Genomic DNA, 24,974 nt, shown 5'->3' with positions numbered 1-24,974 from the left:
GAATCACTTTACATGCTTTCTTGGTTCAGGTTCTCTCCTTTCAAATAAAGTTGGGGTGTTTGGTGAGTTTTATCTCATCTGCATGGACCTTTCCTATTTTCCTAGTATAGAACAGGAGATTTCTCTCTAATGGGAAGTCATAAACAATTAGAGACTCTCCCTCTGTGTCTTCTTGGTTTACAACTTTAAACTTACTCATTGTTTTAGTTTCTTTTCTATTGCAGTGACCAAACACCATGACCAAAGCAACTTATAAAACAAAGTATTTAGTTTGGGGGTCCATGGTTCTAGGTTAGAGTCCATGCTAACTATGTCAGGGAACAGAGCAACAAGCAGCAGGCAGAGGGTGGGGGAGACTGGGAATGGCATGGGCTTTTGAAACCTCAAGGCTCTTCCCCAGTGACAAACCTCCTTTAATAAGGCCACACTTCTTAATCCTTCCTAAACAGTTCCACCAACTGGAAGCAAAGCATTCCAATATATGGGCCTATGGGAGCCATTCTCATTCAAACCAGCATACACATTTACTTTCTTGCCATGTTACACATTTAAGAAGTATCTTTCTGTCCTAGTATTGCTAATTTTCACTGTAGACCTGGGTAAGACTGGTTGGTAGTAATGGCTCCATAACCTAAATGTTACCTTTCCTCAAAATTTCCTCTGTTAAACACGATAGTTTGTTACTTTGCAGTTCAGCCTCACCCAAGTTCTCAGGACAAGAGCAGGCTGAAGCCATATTCTTTGCTAGAATATCACACATGTGACCTCTAACCCAGATCCTATTAGGGTTCTTGTTCTGCCCTGAAACATTGTGAGGTGAGGCCTCCATTGTTCACATTTCTCTCAAGATTCTGGCCTTCCAGACTCCCACCAGAGTTAAGTTTTTTTTTTTTTTTTTTTGTTAAGTTTTTGTAATCCAGTGTTGTTGGCATACTATTTGGGCTACCTTATTGGGTTTTATTATCATCCAGTCCCTTCCAAGCCACCCTCCCCGCAACACTGAGTAGGAAAGAAAGATTACAAGGGAAAGGGAGCATAGACCTCTTTAGATGGCTTCCTGATGATTAGGGGAGTCAACTTCCTTGGGGCAAATCTAATCTGCCAGTCAGAATATCTCCAACCAGCAATCCAACAATCAATAGCAAAAGCAGCATCAGGAGATTTGATTATGAGCTTTACATTTTGAATAATTTTAGGCGTATAGAAAAACTAACTCTGCACTTATTTATGGGTTCAATCTCCAGCATGAGAAGGAAGGAGAGAGAAAGTGAGTGTGGGGGAGAGGACCATTCATTGTCCCCACACACATACCCCTCCACTACAGTTAACTCTTACAATAACATTACATATTTGTAACAATTAACCATCCAGTACTGCTACAATATTGTTCAAATGGTTTTTGCCTCCAGTCTTTTGTTGTTGTTGTGGTTCCAGTATCTCATCCAGGGAACCCAAGCTCTATGTGGTCTTTATTGCCTCCTTGGCTTCCTTTGAACTGTCACGGTCTCTTGAACTTTTCTTGTTGCTAATGACCTGTTGGAGGGAGTGCTGGTTGGGTATTTCTAGTCCCCCAACCTCCCAACTGGGATTTGCTCTGTTAGCCTTCCGATTAGAATGTGCTTCTGTGTCACAGAGAAAGTACCACACCATTACACATATTGAAGCCACTGTGATAGGCTTGTGTAATAGGGAATAATAGTTACGAGAAAGGGTAGTATGATTGATTTAGGTGGGTTAGTTATGTGATTAAGTTGGGTTAGTTATGTGTGATTGGCTTACTTTTAGTTTGGTGACAGCTAGTCACCCTCTTCACAAACAAAAACAAAAAAAACAACCAGTGCTTAAATTTTCTGCTGTTTTTCTACCTAATTATGATTTGTTTATATATTTTCATTTCAAGAAGTTTATCAGTATGGGGTCTAGTAAGATGGCTCATCCAGGAGGCAGAGGTACATGCCACCATGCCTGATGACCTGAGTTCAATCCCAGGACCCATGTGGTAGAAGGAGAGAATTGATCCCCATAAGTTGCCCTCTGATCTCTACATGTGCACCTTGGTATGCATGCCCTTCACCCCAAAACAAATGAGCAAATGTTTAAAAAAATTGTCAGTGTCGGATCACCAACCCAGGCAGCTTACACCAGCTGATACGGGCCCCAACACATATACAGCAGAGGACTGTTGGGTCTGGACTCAGTCAGAGAAGATGCACCTACCCTCAAGAACCTAGAGGCCCCAGGGAGTTTAGAGGTGGGGTGTGTGGGGACATCCTCATGGAGACGTGGAGGGGGGCGTGAGGAGGTATGGGATGTGAAACAGTCGGAGGGTACACCAGGAGGGGAATGAAATCTAGAGTGTAAAAACAAACTATCAATGTCAACACATTACCTATGGTTTCCTCTCAGCCCACAGATTTAATAGATGGACTTTTGTTACTTTCTAGATATCAGGCATCTGTCTATGGATTTAAAATCTGAATTGTTTAAAGTATATGTGAAAACTGCTCAGTGGTCAGATTTTGCAATGTCTGCTTTAATGATTTGCCCCTTCCTCTCCCATTACCAGGTCCTGTGTTATATTCACTCTGAGCCTCCATTTGTAGCCTAATATGCAGGAAAGGTTCTTGATGGTACCGTGAACACTAGAAAGAACAACGGCATTTTTGCCGTTGAGGCACAGACCCGGGTACACACATCAGTTAGATCTAGCATATGAATTCCGTACACTTTGCTCTTCCTTGTCTGTATTCTACTGGGTCGGCGGATCCCGAGTGAGCTGGAAGTTGAGAATTACAATCACCTGTCCTGCAGCCCCTCTTGCTTACGCTCTGGGTGATGGGCTCCGTCTGATGTGTTTGATCTTCAGCTGTGGATCATGTTTTTTATTATTGCAGCATAGTCCCCTTTGCTTCATTTGAGACTTCTGCTTTGAAACCTACTTTACTGGACTTATGCTAAAGGTGTTAGGTGTGGATTTACACACAGCTTTGGCTGTGTGTCTGTCTCTCATTGTACCCGGCTCTGTCTCACTTTGCTTTGGGATGGCTCTCATGTGTTGGGGATTTTGTCTTGTTCCTAGTCTTTGCTTATGAGTACATTGTTATGGCTACTAGTTCGGTCTTGGTTTGACTATCCGTCTGTCTTGGGTCTTTATGTTTTCTTGCTTTCAGTCGCTTCTTAAAACAAAGCCCTCAGGGACAGGGTCTGTTTTACTTTGTGCTGCCTCCCTTCTGACAGTTTAGAAGGTTTGTGTTTTATTGTTAGTTGTGGAAGTTATCTTTAGAATAACTATGTAGAGTGAATTTAATCTTTTGTTTAGACTGTCTGCCTTCTAAAATGAGTAACTGCAAAGATTGTTTACCAGTTCCATCAGGGTTTCTATCTGCTTCGCAGCAGCTGTTTTAAATGGCAGCTTTTCTTGATTTGCTCCCCCCCCCCCCTTTTTTTCTCCTTTGTTCCTCTGATACCATCTTGAAATTTTTAAGTAACATTTACTTATATTGTGTTTGTGGGGGAGGAGGGTGATTGTGGGGTACGGGAGGGGTGTGAGTATGAGGTCAGAGAACAACTTGGGAACTGGTTCCCTCTTTCCACCTCGAGCATCTTGGGATCAAACTCAGGTCTGCAGACTAGGCGGACAAGCACCTGACTAGCTGAGCCGCACCCCTCAGCCTTCCAGCGGCACCTTAACTATATCCAGTAATGCTTTCTTGCTGATCAAGGTGAGTGAGCCATCTTGGATCAGGATTTTGCTGACAGGATGGGCAAGGAGTGCTGGAAATTATTCAAGGAGCCTGGAAATTATTCAAAGGAGCTTGGGATTGCTCTGTGACTCACAGAACCAAGGTTCCCAGCACACGGGCCGTGATTTCTTTTAGCAGTTGCTTCTTTTCAGTCAACAGAGAACTGTGGCTGTAGGCCTCTCTCAGCTGCATGCCGGCCGACCTTCTTCCTGGCCTCCTGGACACTCTGCTACCTGTGAAGAAGGCTGGTTTTGCTTTCCTATGACCCTGCTTCTCATTCCCTGAGAAGCCAAAGGCAGGTCCTGACACTAAACTGCATAGCCTCCGCCCAGTGCCCTTGATTAAACCCCACTGGATTCTTCCCTCAGGAATCCCAGCTGCTGGGCTGCTCCGCAGGCTTTCTCCCCAAGCCCTGACCTGCTAGGTGCCTTCTCGAGGTGTTTTTGGACTGGCTTTGATCTTTGCTGCTCTGGGCTGCCTCTGGCTGTGTTTGGCAGCCTTCCCCCATAAGCTGTGGTTTGGGTTACAAATGTGTCCAGTTTTGCTGAAGAGGGTGTTTTACATTTCTAGTTTTCTTTCTTCTTGATTTTGGGTGATTTTCAAATAAGAACTCTATTCTGCCACCTTTAAACTGTCTGGTGCGGGGAGATTTTTGTGATCTAATATTCTCTCAGATCAAACATCACCCAGAACTTTCCAGCTGAAGCAGTCTTGACAACAAAAAGCAGAGAACATGGGAGTTAGGCACTGGAGGGCAAAAAGGAATGTCTCAGTGCTGCGTGTCATGGGGCGGGGGTGGGGGGGTCCTTCCTTGCTTTCTGGACTTTGGTTGGCATGTGCTATTGTCAGTGCATTGCTAGACTTTCCTGTCTGAGAAAACAACCTAAAGGAGAGAGGGATTTGTTTTGGCTCACAGTCTCAGAGATCCAGTTCACTGTGGCAGAGGATGTGCCGGAGATGGGCAGAGGCACACGGAGAATGTCCGCCGTAGCACCAGATGTACGCCTGACTATCCTCCCAGGCATTTCTCAATCCAATTAAGTTGACACTCAGGATTATCATGGGGCTGGGGAGATGATGGCTCAGGTGGCCAAGTGTTTGCAGTACAAATACGGGCCTGAGCTTGATCCCCTGACGCTCTGTGAAAGAGCCAGGCACCGTGGGTTGTGCTTCTAATGCCAGCCCTGGGGAGGTGAGAGCAGATAGTGGATGCCTAGGATTCGCTGGTCAGCTAGCTTGGCCTAATCATCAAGTTCCAGGTCAGTGACAGTCCCTTATTAAAGAAAATAAGGCAGGCAGCATCTGAGGAACATAGTCAAGGTTGACCTCTGGCTTACACACATATGTGCACCCGTACCTACGCACAGACCTGAAAAAGAAATGAACTATCAAAATTTCACCTCTTACCAATTAATATGGAAAGCTGTATTTCTTCTCCGGTGCCCCAAAAAGATTCAGTTCTCTCTTGTAATGTCTTTAAGTGCATTTAGTCCGTCTCCTGTATCCTTAAAGTCTCAACAGTAACTTCATTGTTCAAATCCAAATTATCCTCTGAACTTCCATTCCCACATTCAACCATGAGCCTCCTCGAAATCAAAAACACATACTTCGAAGATAAGATGACACAGACTAAACATCCCCCACTTCAACAGACAGCGTGGCGGGGGGGAGGATAGAACGAACAGGAACCAAATCAAAACTGAAACCTCTTCGGGGGAAACACGGGGCACAAGGGGTCAGCCCTGAAAGGCCCAACATCCTTAGTCCTATGACCTCATAGCTTGCAGATTACCTTGCCCCTGCTGCGGACGTCCACCTTCCCGCCATCTTTGACTTCACCTTCAGTTTCATGCATCACCCATTGGGAGGAATCACTTGGCTTCTCCTAGGAATCCCTTGCCTGCAGGAAAGCCACATCTGTCACAGGCTGTCTAGCCACCTAGGCCTTCCTTTGTAATGTAGGTTTAAGCCTCCATGATCCAATAGTTCTTGCATTCTGCATGCCAGCAAAACCAGCATAATGGATAATGCTAGCATTTGCCACCTCCTTACGCAGTAGCTAGAGCATCTTGGACCATGGGTGAAATGGTTGAAAGCAGGGAATGTTTCCTGGGTACCTGATGCAGGTAGGGCATGCTGGAGTTATCCCCTTGGGGCAGAGTCTTTGAAATAAATGAAAACCTTCACCCTCTTGAGTCAGTTCCTGAGAAGCTCTTGAAGCATGTCCCCCGTTGTGCTGTTATTCTTCGATGACAGCTCTAATATGGAGGCTCTCACCTTGTGGGTCGTGACCCCTGTGGTGGCCGGATGACCTTTCGCAGAGGTCACGTATCTGATATCCTGCATATCAGATATTTGCATTATGAATCATAATGGTAGTAAAATTACAGTTATGAAGTAGCAATGAGAATGATTTTATGGTTGGGCGTCACCACGGCATGAGGGACTGTATTAAAAGGTCGGAGCCTTAGGAAGGTTGAGAACCACTGCTCTAATCTCTTTAGAGGCCATACTTTTCTTGTGTCTGTATTTGTTACTTTCTCATTGCTGTGGCAACCCTGACAAAAGCAACTGAAGGAGGAAAAGCTTTGTTTCAGCTTCATACCGTTCATCTCAGTGAAGAGAGCCCAGGCAGGACTGTGAGGCAGGTGGCCACAGTGCAGCCACTGTGAGAGATGAGTGCTGACTCAGTTTACCTACTCTTTAAGTCAGCCCAGGGCCCCAGCTCATGAAACCACACTGCCCATATTTTAGAGTGAGTCTTCCTACCCCAGGCCAGGCCAGGAACTCCCCCCTCCAGCAAAAACAGAGGTTGATCTCCTAGGCAAGTATAGGTCTTGCCAAGTTGACAATCAATATTAACCATCAAAGTGTCTTTTTTAAAAAATTAATTAATTAATTAATTTACATACCAAACATTGCCTACCCTCCCAGTTTCCCCCACAGAATCCCTCCCCCCATCTCCCCTGCCATTCAACTTTGAGAAGGTGGTGCCCCCTGGATATCCCCAACCCCGGCAAATCAGGTCTCTACAGGATTGGGCACATTCTTTCTTACTGAGGCAGGACAAGGCAGTTCTCTGGTACATATGCATTGCAGGTTTTGGTTCAACCCATGTTCACTCTTTGGTTGGTGGCTCAGTCTCTGGGAGCTCCCAGGGGTCCTGGTTAGTTGACACTGTTGGTCTTCTGTGAGGTTTTATCCCCTTCGGGGCCTTCAAGCCTTCTCCCCAACTCTTCCATAAGGGTCCCCAACCTCTGGCCAATGTTTGGCTCTAGGATTCTGCATCTGTTTCAGTCAGCTGCTGGATGGAGCCTCTCAGAGGACAGTTATGCCAGGCTTCTGTCTATAAGCATAACAGAGTGTCATTAATAGTATTAGGAATGGGTTTCAAGTTGGGCTGGTTATTGTTAGCCCATTCCCTCAGTCTCTGCTCCATCTTTGTCCCTGCATTTCTTTTAGGACAAATTTAAGGTCAAAGGTTTTATGGGTGGGTTGATCCTTGCCTAGCCACAGGAGGTGGCCTCTGGTAGTTTTCTTTTATGGACAAACTCGAAGTGTTTGAACCATCCCACTGTGTATTTTGCTCCCAGAACTCGCTGTAAATATGGCTGAAAGATCCAAACTTAGCCGCAGCCTGAACACTGGACTGCCCTGAGAAGCCCTCCTTCAAATTAGTTCTTTCTTTCTTTAAATTCAGCTTCTGTGAAGTCTCAGGACACAGACAAAATTTCTTTTCCAGAAATTAACACGGATGACCTTGGTCCAATTCCCATGAGCCATTGCTTCTGCCTGGACCGTTTGTTGGCATTCCTATGCGTGTCCTGGTCTTCTGTGCTCTCCTCAGAATCATCTATTCAGCAGTGCTTGCAGCATCCTAGATTTTCTCTAGCTGGCTTCTCCGAGCTTTTCTGAATTCTTCCTACAAATAAGTCCCACGGGCTTCTGTACCCTGTGCTCAGGTATAGTCACGGCACCAACTGCATCCCAGTATCAGGTCCCGTGTTTGGGCCTTTTGCCCTATGACAAAATGCTAGCAAGATGACCTGAAGGGGAAAAAAAAAGGATTTGTTTTCCTTGCAATTGCAGACATTTCTGATCATTATGACAAATATGGCCCAGCATAGTAGCTCACATCATGGTAATGGTGGACCAGAAAAGTCTGGAGGTGGGAGGGAGAGAACGTGCCTACAGTAGGGAGCTTTCTCCCTGTCTTTCCTGGAAGATATACCTAGAGGTGAGCCGGATTGGTCTCATAGGTGCTTCTTAAGTTGGCAAGATTTAGCCATCACCAACAGGAAGTCATGGATTGGCAGAACAGAGCATGCCAGCGTCCTGTCTCCTCGTTTGTCTTGGGGAAGTTGTTCTGAGCCAAGCGGCTCTCGGGCTAAGGAAGAGGAAGGCACACGCCTGTCCTCTGCCAGCAGTGGGAGTCAAGTGGGGCAAGCTCAACCTCTTTCCCCCTACTGAGGGCCCTCTAAGCACCCCAAGCTCCCTGGAGTCTGGCTGACCTTCTGGTGCCAGTTCCTCCCCCTCCTGGGAAACTGTCATCTCACATTAAGGGATGCTCACTGGGATAAATGCTATCAATGATGTTTATATACCTAGGGAAAACGCTGGTGTAGCCAAGGGAAATAATTCCCTGGGGTACACTTGAAAATAAAGCCAAGAAGACACCTGCCTCCAGCGTCCTAGATCTGAGTTTTATATTATCTTTCAGACTCTCATCCCTCCTGGAGGAGCTGTTTTATCCCATCTTACAGATGAGGAGAATGGAGTCCAAGAGTAGCCTAAAAGTAGCAAGGGATTTGGAACAGTACTGTCTGGCTCCGAAGTTTGGAATGGCCAGTGTTTGCTTCCTCTTTTTTTGCTGTTTATTTTCCCGTGGAAGCAACTCGGGAAAGGACGTTGGCATCTTTTTCCCTGGGTGATCCTGACGGACACTTGCTCTGTGTCTCGTTTCCCAAACCTGGTTACATTTTAAGATTTTTTTTTTAAGCTTGAGGAAACTGGTGCTCAGACCCATGAGCCACACCCTAATGCGCACGGCATCCCATCTCAGCACTGCCGATGCTTGGGGGTGGTTCTTTCTGTAACCGTGATTTATTTCCAGTGGTTGCTCTGGTGTCAAGAACGGACCAAGAGCGGAGGACCTTGGTTTGACTGCGGCTCAGTCACTTATTACCCGTGAGATGAGCTAATCGCTGGCCTCTGTGAGATTTAGATGAACGGGGAAATCTTAATCTTTGAGGACAGTGTCTGCCGTATCACATATACTTGGGAAGTATGAGATCCGAAGTATCATTAATTATTATGCACATTAGTTATTATACTTGCTAAAGGGCCCTACCAAGGCCTGGGCATAAATGCGAGGATGAGTTGATCCTTCTATCATAACCTGTGCCCTTTGCTTCCTTCTAGGAGCTTGGGCCCCTGCCACAGCCCAGCAGAGGCTGTGATCAACTGTCAGAAAGCCTGGTTCCCTGCCCCAGGGTCCATCCCTGGATACCAGGAGTGGAGGCTTCTGCGAGGTAGCAGTGGCCAGCAGCGGTCCCCTCCCCATAGTGAACCATGGGTCAGAAGCTCTCTGGGAGCCTCAAGTCTGTGGAGGTGCGAGAGCCAGCGCTTCGGCCAGCCAAACGGGAGCTCCGAGGCTTAGAGCCTGGGCGGCCAGCACGGCTAGATCAGCTGCTGGACATGCCTGCAGCGGGGTTGGCTGTACAGCTGAGACACGCGTGGAACCCTGAGGACCGCTCCCTCAATGTCTTCGTAAAGGATGACGACCGCCTCACCTTCCACCGACACCCGGTAGCCCAGAGCACAGATGGCATCCGTGGCAAGGTGGGCCATGCCCGGGGTCTGCATGCATGGCAGATCCATTGGCCCGCTCGGCAGCGGGGCACCCACGCTGTGGTGGGCGTGGCCACGGCCCGTGCCCCTTTGCACTCCGTGGGTTACACCGCACTGGTGGGCAGTGACTCCGAGTCGTGGGGCTGGGACCTGGGTCGCAGCCGCCTCTACCACGACGGCAAGAACCGGCCTGGGGTGGCATACCCTGCCTTCCTGGGGCCAGATGAGGCCTTCGCTCTACCAGATTCCTTATTGGTCGTGCTGGACATGGACGAGGGCACGCTCAGCTTCATCGTGGACGGCCAGTATCTGGGCGTGGCGTTCCGTGGCCTCAAGGGCAAGAAATTATACCCGGTGGTGAGTGCCGTGTGGGGTCACTGCGAAGTCACCATGCGCTACATCAATGGCCTTGACCGTAAGTGTCCTAGCCTAGATGGCAAGGGGTGCAAAGGCATCCTGCCTGGAGGAAAGTTGGGAAGAGGGGAAACAGAGCAGGTAAAACAATAAACAGTTGGGGATCCCGAAGTTTACTTCCGGGGTCAGGGTGTGGTTTTCAGTGACTTCTTTGAAGGCTTGAAGTTTAGGGACAGGGCCTCAATTTTCCCATCTACTTGTGGCATGGTGGTCATAATGTAACTCAGGGCACTCGGGAGGGTCACGTAGGATGTGTGTGCTTAGAACAGTAAGGACACCTGGTAATGACTGTGAGTACTGAAGACATTTATGAAAGGATCCCATCCTGGTCACAGCTGGAGAGTGTCGCCATTGTCCGGTCCCTAGGTGGGAGACCGGCTTCAAAGACGATGTAGTGTTAGCAACTGTCATTTATTGCCCCCCTAGCTGTATGCAGGTCTGTACACCCAAGGAGGTAAGCTACTTCTCACCTCTAGCTGACTGTGGCCACATGGAAATGAGGCCCTGGGCTATGGAATTTTGCCATTTTTTTTTTCCCCAGACAACCAGAAACCTAGATTATGTGAACTGTCCCAACAGCTGCTGAAGACTGTATAGTTGAAGTCAAACTCCTGTGGGTTGTCGGGTTTCACCCCAGCAACACAAAGTCCTTCTTTATTCAAAACCTGTATGAGGCAGTTTAAAAGGCACAGTAACAAACTGCTACTCCAGGAAAGGCAGGTGTGGCCACATGGCCCAACTTGAATCCCAACCCTATGTTTGGCTTGCTCACTCATATATAACAGCTATTGTGGTTTGAACGGGAAACATCCCCCATGGGCTCCTGTGTTTGAACACTCAGTACCCAGCTGATTGTGCTGATATGGGAGGTTATAGAACCTTCCGGAAGCACTGCCTTGTAGGAGGAACTGGATGATTGGCTGGATGAAGTTTTGTTAGCCTGGTTTCACTTTATGTCAGCTATTTCTCTGCTCTCTGACTGCAGATATTATGTGACTGGCTGCTTCCCACTTCTGCTGTTAATTATATTTTCCTTATCATGGAGACAATATCCCTTGTTAACGTTCCTTTTGACTGACCAGGTGTTTGGTCACAGCAGTGAGAAAAACCACTAATGTCCCTGTCCAACAGTCCCCGTCTTCAGACTTCCTCCCATATACCTTCCAAAACCTACAAAGTTGAGAGTTTGTATCCCCAGTTCTGGGGTTCCTTTTAAATGAGATATAGAGGTATAATTGCCAGCCAGTGTGGCTGATTCCAGACCCCTTTCTCTTTAGAGAGAGAGAAAACAGAAGCAACGTAGAGCCCCAGAACCATAAGCATCCCCACCCCCACCCCTGGTCTGCTTGCCTCTAAGACCAAGCATCTTCCCATGTTCACGTCTTCAGTTGAGAACCCAAGAGTGACACTCCAGAAAAAAGAAGCTGCAGGCAAGGTTTGAGTCATGTAAAATTTGTGTTTGCCCAAGCAAAATGGGCACTGACGGTTCTCAAGGATGGCAGGCAAACACAGAAATGGCCAGAGCTCCCGACAGGGTTATAATTGGTGGCATTTTTGCCGGTGCTTGTTTCTGTGGTTGTTGGCCTCAGATTAATGGTGGAATGGTGCTCCACTTTCTGTTTAACTGTAATAGCCTGGAGCAGATGAGTCTGCCCCGAGCAGGGTGATTCTAACATCATGGTGCCTTGTGGCAAATGTCTGGAATCCTCTTAGATAGACATGGTGAGGCAAACCCTCATATGAGCAAACAAAGGCATCAGTGGGCACTCTGGTCCAGCCAGGAAGTCTACTGCTGGAATTCCTTTGGGTTTGCACCAAAGCTCGGGAGGGTGTGTCCTCTGTACATCTCCAGCACAACATTTTATGTCTCTAGAGAGTCACTCTAATTCCCTAAGATCCACACTATGTCTGTAAAGTAGGACATCAGCTCCTTTTCTTAGTTGGAATGTGGTAGCCTGGGCTAAATACCTGACATTGACAACCAGTGGAGATAACAAAAGCCTAAAGAAAGAACCCTTCCTTTTGGTTATTGATCTGCTCCAATCTAACTGCTTGCTCTCCAGCAACAAAACTAAGGCCCTATCATGCTGTCCCTGTGGCTGTTAGGGTCAAGGATCTCCTGCACTGCTGCAGGAGGCTAGGTAGGAAAGGTAGCTGTGTTCGATGCAATCTGACCTAGTGGGTGGGTCCTTTGGATGGTTTCACCTTCCTCCCCAATGGAATGGTTGGAGTTGGCAGAATCAGGAGCAGGATTCAGAAGGTGGAAGAAAATGGGACTAGGGACTATGATAGTGGAGTGAGATTTCATGATGCAAGCCTGAGCTATCCCCTATTTGATGACAGGGTCAGTTTGTCTGATCCAGTGCTAGCCTGATCTCCAGACAAGAGTGGCATCATCTAGGGTAGGCAGAGGCATGATGGCAGAGAGGGGAAGCTCAGCTTGGGACGAGCCTGACTGTGGTAGGACATAGCCCTACAAGACATAAAGGTAGACATATCTCCATACATTAGTGATTGGAAAGAGGCTATGCAGTCTGTGCAGAGGGTGACCTGGGACAAATTCTTCTGTGGATCCCAGGGAAGGAAATAGCTTGGCTCCAGAGAGTCCCTGGATAGGATAGGTAGCCCAAGGTGAAGATCCGTGGGTTGAAAAAATTCTGAACCTTTGTTGATTGTAGACATGGTAACCTGACTGGGGCTGGGGGGTTGGACTGAAATCATCATCAGAAATTTTTTAAAAACTGAAAAGACCTCGTTCTTCAAAGCCTCGGTGTCCCCTCTTTCACTTGGGATAATCAAGAATACCAGCACTGAGGGGACACCCAGTAGTTATAGCCCATTGCTTCAGATTAACCAGCTGAGCTGAGGGAGGTTCCGGGGGTCTTGAATAGAACAAAGAGCGGCCTTTGTAAAGTGTTTTCCTCTAATGCAACGAAGCTGTTAATAGATAACTGTTTTTCAATCTGTGATTTTTTTTTTATGACTGTGAAAGCAAGCCGTAAAAGGTCTCACCACACTGAACTCTGAAACCCATGTTTGATAGAACAAGAGCATCCTGGTCATGCAGTTTTCCCTTGCGAATGCTTGATGTCCTGGTACCCTTATGAATAGAATTGCTCTTCTGCTACACCATGGAATATACAGCCTAGTGAGTGGGATGCCTAAGGTGTGTAGCTGATGAGATAAACGCAGCCAAAGCCAGTCACATGACCAGGCTGACTCTCTCAGTTGCCTAGAGCCAGCCTAATAATAGCGATAATAATAATAGTAGCTATTATATATATTCAAACATTTATTTAATTTAAATATGTATTGTATTTAAATATATTTATATTTATAGTATTAATAATACTAAATAGAAATACCTCATTCTTCTGGGCTCTTTTCTAAGCCCTTGGTAAAAATTAATCATCCAAAATGCAGGCTGAGACAAATTGTGTGAGATGCTTGTGGGGACCCTAGCAGATAAGGCAGGGGGACATGGCTTAGGAGAGTTGGCTTCACCTGGCTGTGTGGCGCTCTGGTGAACTTAGCTGAGATTCTGCCATCCTGTCTGGTACTTTCTCTTCTTCGATTGCTTCCTTCCCAGCCTTCAAAGAACTCTGCAGAGTACACTGAAAAGCTAGGCTGGATGTAGAGGCTGGCTCTGCTGCTGCTGGACTCGGGAGCTTCTACACTGAGCAGGCAGTTCACCTTTGGGGTAGACTGGCTTTGTGATGTGCTCTGGCTACTGTCTGGGATTGCTCCCTAGCCTGTAGGCTCCTCTTTCCATACGCTGGTGGCTGATTGCTACCAGAAGAACATTTTATTAGGGTGTTTGGTTTGTGCTGGTTTGGGGGTGTTCTGCTCAGAGGGCCCCTTGATGCTCAGGACTGACTTTTGGTTGGAGAGTTAGGAGCTCGGGTTTGGTATCCTGGGTCTAGCTGGCTGTGAGGCCTCGTCCACCTGGGCCAAGCAGAAGGAGCTATATTTCCAGACGCCATTCCTAGATGGTTTAATCGATCTGCCAACAAGAATTTATTGGCGCAACAGTGCAGCAGAGGAGGCTGGCAGCTGGCCAGGGCTTCTGGTATTGATGGGGCCAGAGAGGTTTTCCACAGAATGCCTGCAAGGACACCCTCCCCTTGTCAGATTGTGTTCCTGCTCTGTGCCAAGCCTACCACCTTCCTGCCCACCACTCTCGAGTATTGTGTGGGCAGTGAGGTCCTCCCAACTTCCTTAATGACTGGATGTGGCTCCTCCAACAAGGTCCATGTCTGGCCTCCCCATCCTCTTATCAGTTGGTCATCCCAGCTCAATGCCAACCAGAGATACCTTGTCTCTGCACCATCAGTGAGGACCCCAGACACCACTCAGTTGAATTGCTCTCTTGGCTCACTCAAGTGATGGGAAGTATTCAGGCAGGGATGGTGACCAGGAAGAACTTGGTGACAAGTGGGGAAAGTCAGGAATTAAGGCATGTGTGGTGGTCCCTTTTAGGTGGAGGCTGGTTAACTGCTGTGAGCGATACACACAGCTGTGCATTGAAGCACCCCCATCGCCTTCTCCAGTCCCCAGCCCGCCCCCCATCCTTGCCATGAGCCACCATCAGCAGTTTCTGGTGTATCCTTCCAGAAATATTTACGGAGGGGGAATTTTTAGATCACACTGTAAGCAGAGTTCTGTTTCATGGTTTCTTCCCCCACCTTAATGGATCTTGGCAATTATTTAAGTATCAGTTACGGTAGAGTGGGCTCATTTCTTATTAACAGTGGCATGTATTTTCATAGTACGGTTGTCTCAATTTAATTATTTAGATCCCTATTTTTTTTTCTTTTGTACAGCCAGGCAGTTTCCTGTAAGAATAAACTTTTAATCTTCATTTGAATTTCATTTATTTCCCCCTCCCACTGTTTAAGGTTCTCAAGGCCTCAGTTTTGCCATCTGTGCACTGGGACAGTTAGAAGACCATGCTAAGGGCCATAGAAGTGAGGTCTGGCCTGGCGCTTGGGTAGCCCACGGGAGCGGCCACCACACTTTCACATTTCCCTTCATCCTGCTGAGCTCATCTCAGGCACCCAGTGAGTACTGGGGATGTCTTGGTTTCCAGTTGACAGTACAGTAGAATTACATGACTTTGATGCTGAAAAGCCTGTAGACATCTTACTGTACTAAGATAATGGCAGCTGACCAGTCCAGCCAATCTGACGTATTGGCACCATAAGAAGCTGGCATCCTGGCCTGCGCAGAATAGGCCATGATTTGCATGTTTTGTGTAGTGCTGCTGCTGAAGGAGCCGACTCTGAGATGGAGACTCCATCTAATTCAGCCTTCTTGTCTACCCCTCCGAAGAACCCCATGGAGAAGCACACAGTAGGTACTCCATAGAGGGAACTGCATCTTAGTCTTCCTAGTTGCCTCTCTTGTGGCAACCATGCATAGGTTACTGAGTAGGTGCACAGTAAACACACAGGAAGGCCTTGACCGCCCTCCCTCACTGCCTGAATAGTTTTTCTTTTTTCCTTTCGCAGCGAGGACTGTGAAAGTCACAGTTGGCCAGCATCAGGAGCTGCCTGTGATCACTGCCCACCCTCTTGCAGTGTGACCCGTGCGTGACCCATGCCTGCGTCTCATTGTGTGCTTTGCCTAGCACATCTGTCTCTCCATTCAGACCAGCTGTATGCTCTGTGATAGGCCAGGCACTTCCATTCAAGACCTTGCCATTCAGAAACTGGACCCCTACCTTTTATTCTGCATAAAAGGGACAGATTTTCAGCTGAGAAAGAGCCTTCCTCGGCTGCCACGGCTTTTGAGGGAATTTCCACTTTTAATTGTCATGAACAGTCCCACACAGCCCTGCTGTCACTCAGGGCTTTGACATGAAGATGCCAGTGTCTGAAATCAGGTGTGGGAGGGACTGCTGTCACTTTATATGTCACTCTGGGCTAGTATAGTCTGGAGGTAGATCTGGCCTCAGGGGTCCCCTGGCACCCCCAGGTTCTGAGTCTCTCTACCTAGGAAGTCATTTTAACTCTGAGCTCAGTTTGTTCATCTGAGAAAGAGAAATTCATTCTGCTGTGAGGTGTTGGAGCCATCGGTGATGTATCAAAAGTGACCTATCTAGTTCTGGGAACACAGTAGGGACTTGTAAAATAGTAGACACAAAACTACTAATTCAGCCTATTAGTGTCCCATGGATCGGAAGATTGCTGTGGACAATAACTTCTTGGAAAGTTTGGTCCCCACTGAAGTCAGAGGGATTTCTCACAAGGGACTGTGCTGGCATTTGGAGGTTTTAGGATAGACGGTGGGAACTGCACCAGCTGTTCAGAGGCCACTGCAATTTCATCACAGGAGCTGTTTCAAAGCTTTCCCTCTGAGTCTTGTGAGTGTTTCTCTGGCAGCTATAGCCCCTGGTAGTGACTTGCCCGGTGAACATGTACCCTGTAAGGGCATGCAAACAGGTGGCCCATGTGTTCACCTATCAGGAGGAGGTGATAGGTGGACAGCCCCACTACTATTAGACATTGGTGAGGGGAATAGAGGAGGCACGGTATCTCCAAGCAGCAGGGTAAGAAGACAGGGGTGGGGGGAGGTTGGGTCCTGTAGCCAATTGGTAGCCACATTGTACGGGCAGTTATGGAATGATCCAGAGAATGGGAGAACTTGCCAGGGTTGCTTACCAGAGAGCAAAAGGACCACAGTCAAAGCCCAGGCTTCAAAGCCTTTGGAGATGTTCCCAGCAAAAAGTAAGAGACTGAATCACCAGTGTAGTTCGTGACTCTGTACTGAAAAGCTGGTGTACCATGCAGGGTATGAATATGGGAGGTTGAGATGCTAAGGTGAGGACTAGAAGGACCAGGAAGGCTTTTGTGGAGAGGCCTCTGGCACAGGGATTTGACATGCTTTTCTCCCCTCCTGCTCTTCTGACCATGAATATAAACAGGGAGAGATTCTTGCTGGATTCCTGGTGATTCTTCCAGTCAGAGACACTGCCCAGAGCCTCTACCGATGCTGGAACCAGATACTTGGACGTTGGAACCAATGTCCAAAAAGTAGGGGAAAGAACCCTACTGTGTACTGTGGGGGCCACATAGGTATAGCTTTTTTGATGGCCATGTTTCTCAGAAGCCTCACCAGGGGATTGACTGTAGGGATGGCATCTGTCCTGGGAATCCTTCTACAGGACAGATTATATGTGACCCTGTAGGTCTGTGGAAACCCAAGAATCTGCACTTCTAACAGACTCTGGGCTGATGCCAATAATACGGCATATTGAAAGTGTGGAAAAGAACAGGAGTCCTCACCATCACATTGTGGCCCAGAAACTCTCACCTCCCATCTACCCCTTCCTTGCCAGGTGACCCTGCAGCTAGGCTGGTCTACAGTTCCTCATAGTTTGGTCTGTCAGAAACAGCATGCTTGCCCAGGACAGCAAAGCCTGTTGCTGCCCAGTCTACCTGTACCCATGGTCCCTCCTGCCAGCTGATGCCAGTGCAGGTCCTTGACTTTGCACCATGTCCCTGTAGGTTCCCAGCATCTCCTCTTCTCCCATTAAGTTCACTTCCATCTTGCATTCCCTTCCCCATCCTCCACATGAAAAATGCACATGACTGTGGCAGAGTTTTGCTGTCAGATGACTGGGAAAGGCTCCCCCAACACGTCCATGGCAGCTCAGGGCCTTCTGCTTGATGGCTCACTGAATCTCCGTGGAAACTCCCTTCCCATCCACAAATGTATTTTGTACACAGGATGTTGGGGGTTCAGGAGATTGAAGAGCCAGCTCATGGAGGCTGTCTAGTTCTTCCCTGGTAATTCACAAACCAGATCACTGAGGGTCACATCCAGTTTTTTGTGGTGACAGCTAGGCCATTGCTATACTACACTATGACGACGCCGAGGTTGGTGCTAGTAGCCTGCGACTCTCAAACCCAAGACTGCTCACTGCACCCATTCTCATCCTGTGGCACTGGTGACCAGTCTGAGAAGGAGATGCACAGAAAGCCATGAATGAGCAAGCATATTTACAGTGGCGGTCTCAGTAAGTGAGGAGAGCTGCAGCCTGCAAGGCTGGCTGGCGGCAGCATTTATCTGCCTTCCATCAGGGAGTCAGCTGATTCGTCCCGTCTTGTCCTTTGGTTAAGACAAGGGGGTGGTTAGCGTGAGTTACAGTCTGGCCCAGACACTAATAAGGCTGCTGTCTGAGGCCTTCCATAATTCAAGGGAAGGCTGTGCCATGTAATGGCCTTCTTCGTCAGATCTTCCGGGACTCGGGGCCTCCTTAATGATTTATTTGCCTAGGATGAAATTAAGCCAAGGCAGCGTGAGCTTGGAAAATGCTGCCTTGCTGGCTTCCCCAGTCCGTCCAGTTCAGAGGCCATCGTCTATAAATAGAGCTGCGAGAACCCTACCTTGTGACCTGCCTGCTGGGAGCCCTGACAAGCAAGGGCTGCCCCACCACGGGCCCCTGAGATCACACCTGGCTAGCACGTGGTCCCCGTCTTCCACTAACCCAGCCTAGAACTCCACTGGGTTACAGTGGGGGACAGAGGTACCAGCAAAGACTTATCTTTGTCCCAGTTTTAAAATCCTTTTAGGACATGCTTTTAAAAAAAGATTATTTTTATGTGTGTTTTGCCTGCACGTATGCGTATGCATCATTTGTGCGTCTAGTACCTACGTTGTTCATTAGAGTGCATCAGATTCCCTGGGACTAGGCTGTAGAGGGTTCCGAGCCGCCATGTGGGTACTGGGAAAGGTACCTCTGCAAACGGTACCCTCCAGGTCAGAGGGGATACGCTCAGGTCCTCGGGTGTCTGCATCTCCTTGTCATCTCGTCACCCTGTGTTCCAGCTTCTGGTGGGTGGGTCTCAGTACATGCTATTCTCATAAATGGCTACCTGGCTGAGAGTTAGGACAGTGGTATGAAAACCAGCCATGACCAGATTATGGGGAAATGCTTCCTTTCCACAGCAGGGACGCACCCACACTCCTCACCGATGCCTCTGGGAAGGAAGCTGGAGAGGTTGCCAGTTAATGAAGAATTCTAAATTTACAGTAGTTGTGTTCCCCTCCCCCACCCCTGCTGCTTACTTGATATGTGCATAAAGACATGATCTGGACATTGCTGCCCAGTACTCTGTGCTGGTGTTTGTACTGACACAAGTCAGAGCCAGGCACTGAGCCCTGGAGGCCTGGTTTCCACTGCTGTCCAGCCCGCCCTTGAGATTAGGATGGGTTTTGTTCCACTCCATGACTCTTTTCTCCACTATTGGTTGTATGTTCCGCATTGGGAGCACTGGGGTGACAGTCAGAGCAAGAAACTGACTGAGCAGTGCTTAAATAAATAAATACATGTTTATGATCAATCTGGATATTGATAAGTTCGATTGAGAGGATAGAGCGAGAAGGGGCGACTGGCAACTAATCTGGGAAACCCTTGGGGATAGGGACGGAGAGGAACTCAGATGATGGTGTGCGGAGGTGAAGGTTATAGGGAGAATGGCTCTATGGGGATGAGCCTCTTGCCAACAGCGCTTGACACGCTGGGAAGGCGGCAACATGAAACTTAGGGTCAACACTGCCTGTCTATCTGATGTTTGAAGAAGGGGTATTCTGAACCTCATCTGAGAGCCGGGCCACCCTTCTCTCTTCTGCTGGCACTTGCCTCCTGATTCTACAGAATAGCCTGTGGTAAAGCTGTTGAAGAGGCCCCTTGGTGAAAGTCTTTATTACTTTCTGTTCTACCCACAAGTGGCTGAGACCTGTCAGGGTCATAGTGCGCCTCAGAGCAGAGCTGGAGCCCCTGATGATTGGTCTCTCACCTTCTGTTCCGAGCCAGATTCAGGGCTCCCTTTGGTTTGGCCAGAGTTCATTAGGTTTGTTCGGACCCACCTGGAGGTCCAGCCCACAGATGCCTCTGTGAAGTGAGGATCCTCAAGTATGCTGACCTCTGGCTACGTGTTTGCATTTCATGTCCACCCATCGGGAGCAGTGAGGCAGGTAATGCAGGGCATAAGCCCACGAGGTCTACCGTGCTTCTGAATCTATCTTCTTGGGAAGTTCCGGGGGAGGCAGCGCCAGTTCAGGGCTCTGTTAGGTGTGTTCTGCCTATACCTAGTGTCTCCCGAGATGAGAGAGTACCACAGATAGCCTGTGTGCCTTTCACCTCAAACTACCCAGAGTGCTATTGTGGATAGAGAGCTCCTATTTCCTTTTTGGCTGATGCGGGCAACCTTCCTTGACTACCGAAGATACTGAGCCAAAATGGATTGTTTGGACGTGTGAAAGGAAGTTAAAATGTGCTCTTGAGTTGAACTAACTTGACATCTCCCGAGTCTGCGCTGCATGTGAGAAGGGAGAGAAGTCCTGGGGAAGCATTCTAGACTGGGATTCTGGGAGACTGGACAGCTGGTTCCCGATAGGGCAAGTGGTCTCTGTGTGTCCCTAGGTTTCCCCATCGAGGGAAAGACATTTGGACAAGATCATCTCAAGGGTCTCTACCTCATTCCTGCTGTTGATGGTCTACACCATCTGACTTGTTCAGTCAGTAGTTTTCCGGCCCGTGTTGTGATGAGGTGGCCACAGGTGGCTTCTACAATGAAATAAAGTAGGTCTTCAGTCCCTGGGCTGTCCTGCCCACATCTAGATACCCTCCAACATGCACAGATAGTAGCCTTCATATTAGACAGTGGAGATTTGAGCCATTCCCACCTCCCAGGAGTTGAGGCTCTCGAGACTCTGGGGACAACCTGTGGGAGCTCACGGACAGAGCAAGGATATGGTCTCTCCCTTGAGACTACTAGGCACAGTGTGGCCTTTGGGTGTACTCCTGTGAGTTCTTTTAGGGCTCAGGAGCCTTTTGGGGGGGGGGAGCTGGGAGTAAGAAGCTTGTTCAGTCAGACAGGAAACCTTTGAGAGCATACTAGGTGGGGAGGGGGCTGACAGGAGGAATGCCAGGAATTCCAGGGCAGCCCTGCAGGGCAGTGAGGCCCCAGCTGCAATGTAGCAGTCACCCAGAAGCAGAGATGAACCTGTCAGCACCTAGCTCTGTCATTTCCTCAAATCCATAAGCCCATTGAGCCTCTTGGTAGGCGAGAGGTGAAGAGTAGGCACGATGGGTTCTTGGGACAAAGTAAAACAAGACCCAAGAGTCCTGTGTACACAGATAGGCCACCCACACAGCACTGTACTTCATTCTGTGACCGTATATACATTCGTGCGCACACACACACACACACGCACACACAAATACACACTTCTCTGTGACTTAAGGGTATCTGTCCTGACTTTTCAATAGGGCCAGAGAGTATTTAGAGGAGACAGTACATTCCTCCTTTGTCCCCACAGCCCTGAACACCCAGCAGCCTCTCACACCCCATGCAGTACCCTCCGTCCCAGATGGCACTGCTGGCTGCTGCTTGGGGAGGTGAATATTGCTTTTCTTCTTTCCCTATGACCCTGTGGCCTTTCAGCCTCGAATTCATGCTTGAGACTTGCTGAACACTTTCCTTGTCTGCGACACATTTGAGCATCTGGCCGGGTCTGGTTGTCATTCTCTGAACCCCTAGTTCACCTCAGCTCTGATCCCCTCAACCCTTCCGTGTATAAACAAATCCAGGTCAGAGGGCAGAGGCCAGAGCTGGGCCTTGCCAGCATTTCCCCCTGGGACGTCTTGGTGAAAAGCAGTCTGGGATCGGGTTTCACTGTTGCCCTCCCAAGACTGAGACAGACTTTGCTGAAGGTGGCCTTTCTTCTTGATGAGTTGAAGTGCTGGCTACACCTCAGCCCTGGGCTGAGTTTATTGCTCGAGTCTAAAGTTGGTTTTCCTGAAGTCCCTGCCACCGACAGAAAAATAGAGAGTTAAACTCTTGCCAAGGAAACTTATGGTATAGGTAAGTTAGTCACCAATTCTTCCTCACCCAGTGTCTTCTACAGTATCTACCCCTGCTTTGGCCTCAGAATGGTAATTGGGGCTCCTCAAAATTTGGTTTTTTTGTTTTGTTTTGTTTTGTTTTTAAATTGAACAACTTTATTTTGAAAAAAAAAATTTTTTTTTTAAATTGAACACAAAATTTGGTTTTAAAGCTGGGTTTAGCAACCTGTGCGTTCAGAGCTAGACTTGGGACTCTGGATCTCTCTGGACAGTGGATTATTTTGCATAGCCAGGGTGCTTGGAAGGTACATGGCATCTCAAGGCTGACTTAGAGGTCCATGAAGCCTTCTGCTGTCTCCATGCTTCGCACTCTCCCATCCCAGAAGACTAGGGTAGTCCTCATGGTTCCTGGACATGTCTAGCAGGATACATGCTAAAGGCTGGAAGGCTATAGCTTAGGGCTGAGGCCATTGTTTAAGCCCTTCCTCTTCCTTGAAGAAGACCTAGGGGGATGGGTGCTCTTGAGTGGTCTGCCTCACCAGGACCAACTTCCCTAGCTCTTTCTTCCCTTACAAGAGCTTGACCTCCTAGACCTCCTCCTACCTGGCCTCCACGCTTGCTGTATCTCCACTCTTTTCCTGAATGTCACCCCATTTCTCCATCTGGTCAAAACCATCCTCCCTCGAGGCTCCGAGATGATAGCTTCATGTTTAAATTTCTCTTTCATGATCCAGTCCACACTGTCTGGCTGCTGGAATGCATTTGCAATTGACAGAAGGGGGTTGACACCCTCCTTGTGGGACTAGGACATAGCCCATATCCTTTTCCGATGAGTGCCAGGGCTTAGGGAAAGTCCACAGCTGGGTAGGAGGTCTGGGCCAGGCATAGGGCTCTGCAAGTGCAAGCTGTAGGACTCAGACATGGGACAGCAACTGTCAAATACAGTAACTGTGGCCGAGAAGCTGAGCTGTTCCGAGGAAACGACCAAGTGCCTCCACCTCGAACCCATGTGGCTTGCTTCTTTCTCCCCGGTGGCAACACCAGTTCCCACCCAGGTAGACAGTGACACCTAGTAAATGCCTCTCTGCAATCCCAGGCTTTCTTTTTACTATATTCCATGTTGAAAACATCTCAAATCTGGGCTCAGAAGCAGGTGGTTGCTCTGCTCGGAGCTAATGTCTCCCCCACCCCCAGTCTCTTCTTTCTCCCTCCCCCCTCCCCTTTCCAAGCTCTCTCCACATGCCCCTCATGCCGCCTAGGTGGCTGCCCCAGCCTATAAATCAAAACAGTCCCTGGAGACCTTTGACCTAAACCAGATGGCAATCCTTTAAGCTGAGTTCAGCAGCCCACAGTGCTTGCCACTACCCCCCTTCTTGCCCTGAGCTTGGGGCTCTTGTAGGCAGCTGCCCTGTCAATCACTGATAGTAGCTGGGGGCTGTGACCCATTCTTAGGTTCTCCAAGGCATTGTGGCTGTGCTTCATTAAGCCACACAAAGATCTCCTGAGGGTCTGCAATGTGCGCTTTCTATGCCTAGTTAGCAGCCTGGCTCATTGCCCAAACTGGCCTGGTCTGTGTTCAGGCCACCCTCCTCTTTCTGGAAGCCCTCCTTGGCCACACACCCTCCTGGTCGTTCTCTGTGTCTTCATTTATACTTCATTCTTTCTATATATATTTACTTTCTATTTTCTGCCAGGGTCCTGAAGAGGGCCAAGCAGTGTCCTGGTTACTAGGATTCCCACAGAAAGCTCCTCACTGGCTAAACCATAAGAGTGGGGCTGGGGTACCTGAAGACCCAGAATATACGGGAGCTCTGAAGATGTACCACAGCCTTTGTCTCTAGGGCAAGCTTTCCTGAGAGGTAACAGGGATGACCACCAGATCTGCTGGAGCTGGCCCAAGTGGACAAGCTGGCATTTGCTAAAGAGATGTGGCATTCTGACAGCAAGAACAGGGTGGTATGCTTGTGTGTGTGTGTGTGTGTGTGTGTGTGTGTGTGTGTGTGTGTGTAGGGGGGGGCAGCCAGCGTAGGAACAGAGGAGGCAGCTTGGTAGGGTTCAGGATCAGCCAGTCAGGAAAAACATCCTACAGTGGGAGTTTTGAAGACTGCCAGTGGATATTGAGTCTGGTTGCTTTGGATCCAAAACCACTAATACGTAGGTTTAAACAAAACTGGATGTTTGCTGCTCTTTCATGTAAGAGATGTCTGGAGGCAGGCAGTCTCAGGCACCTGCTTAGGCTGACGGGGCGATGGTTCTGGCCGGGTCTGTGGCTGGCATGGGGCAGGACACTTCTGTACTTACAACCCTGAATGATGGGTTTTTCTTTAGAAGCAAAAGTTTGGTTCTGCTCACTGAGCAGGAAAATGGAAAGTGACCCCAGAGCTGAGATTTAAAGCTGTGCTGTCTGCTGAGAAAGAGCCAGAAAGAAGCACAGCAGAGGGTGGGGTACGGTGGGGTGCTGATTCTGCTCTCTGCTGTGGGGAAGGAGTGGCCCAGTGGTGTCCCACCTCTAGACACAACCCTCCCCCCAGGCCTCTCTTGGAAATGAATGAGGGACCCACACTGATATGACCTGTTACTAGCACTGCCTTCCAGTAAAGCTGCCATGAGGTCACTAGGGGACACAAAAGAGCCCAGAGTGACAGGCACCACAAAAGCATACATCATGGAAAGTCCTGCCACCGGGCCATCTAGGAACCCCCTTATTTATGGGGTGCTGCATCCCAAGATTGATGAATCCATACATCTGCAGGCCACACCAGGCCCCCTGTGTCCTGTGTTCTTTCCCAGGCAGCCAAACTCTTGACAGAATTTAATTTATAACGTAGTCACCGTGAGAAATTAACACCACAACAGACCCAGGTGTGGCAGTCCACACCTGTTATTTCCAACACTCGGGAGACAGAGGCAGTGGGATTACCGAGGAGTTCCAGGCTAGCGTGGGTTATAGTTTAAGTCTAAAGATGACAAAACCAACAGGGAGATGTGGACCAAAATAAGTGGTGCTGTAGAGAGACAGCGCAGTACATGTTGGAAATGTTTGAGCTAGTGAGAACGTGTGAGTACTTTACTGCTGATATTGTCCATGGAATATTTTTACCCGAAGAGGACAC

At 48.5% G+C, this 24,974-nt stretch overlaps 1 protein-coding gene across 1 annotated transcript in view; it reads left to right on the top strand.

The window, feature by feature from the left end:
* Nucleotides 1-24,974, top strand: part of SPSB4 (splA/ryanodine receptor domain and SOCS box containing 4) — a 70,444-nt gene that overhangs the window by 9,793 nt on the left and 35,677 nt on the right. Inside the window, exon 2 of the mRNA XM_080934899.1 lies at nucleotides 9,165-10,008. Coding sequence (XP_080791025.1) covers nucleotides 9,315-10,008 — 694 coding nt within the window. The 5' untranslated portion in view covers nucleotides 9,165-9,314. The remainder of the gene's footprint in view (nucleotides 1-9,164; nucleotides 10,009-24,974) is intronic.

The sequence above is a fragment of the Micromys minutus genome (genome assembly GCF_963924665.1).
Source record: "Micromys minutus genome assembly, chromosome: 21".
Classification (NCBI taxonomy): domain Eukaryota; kingdom Metazoa; phylum Chordata; class Mammalia; order Rodentia; family Muridae; genus Micromys; species Micromys minutus.
The sequence above is the reverse complement of the archived record's forward strand: the minus strand, read 5'-3'. Positions and strand labels throughout refer to the sequence as shown.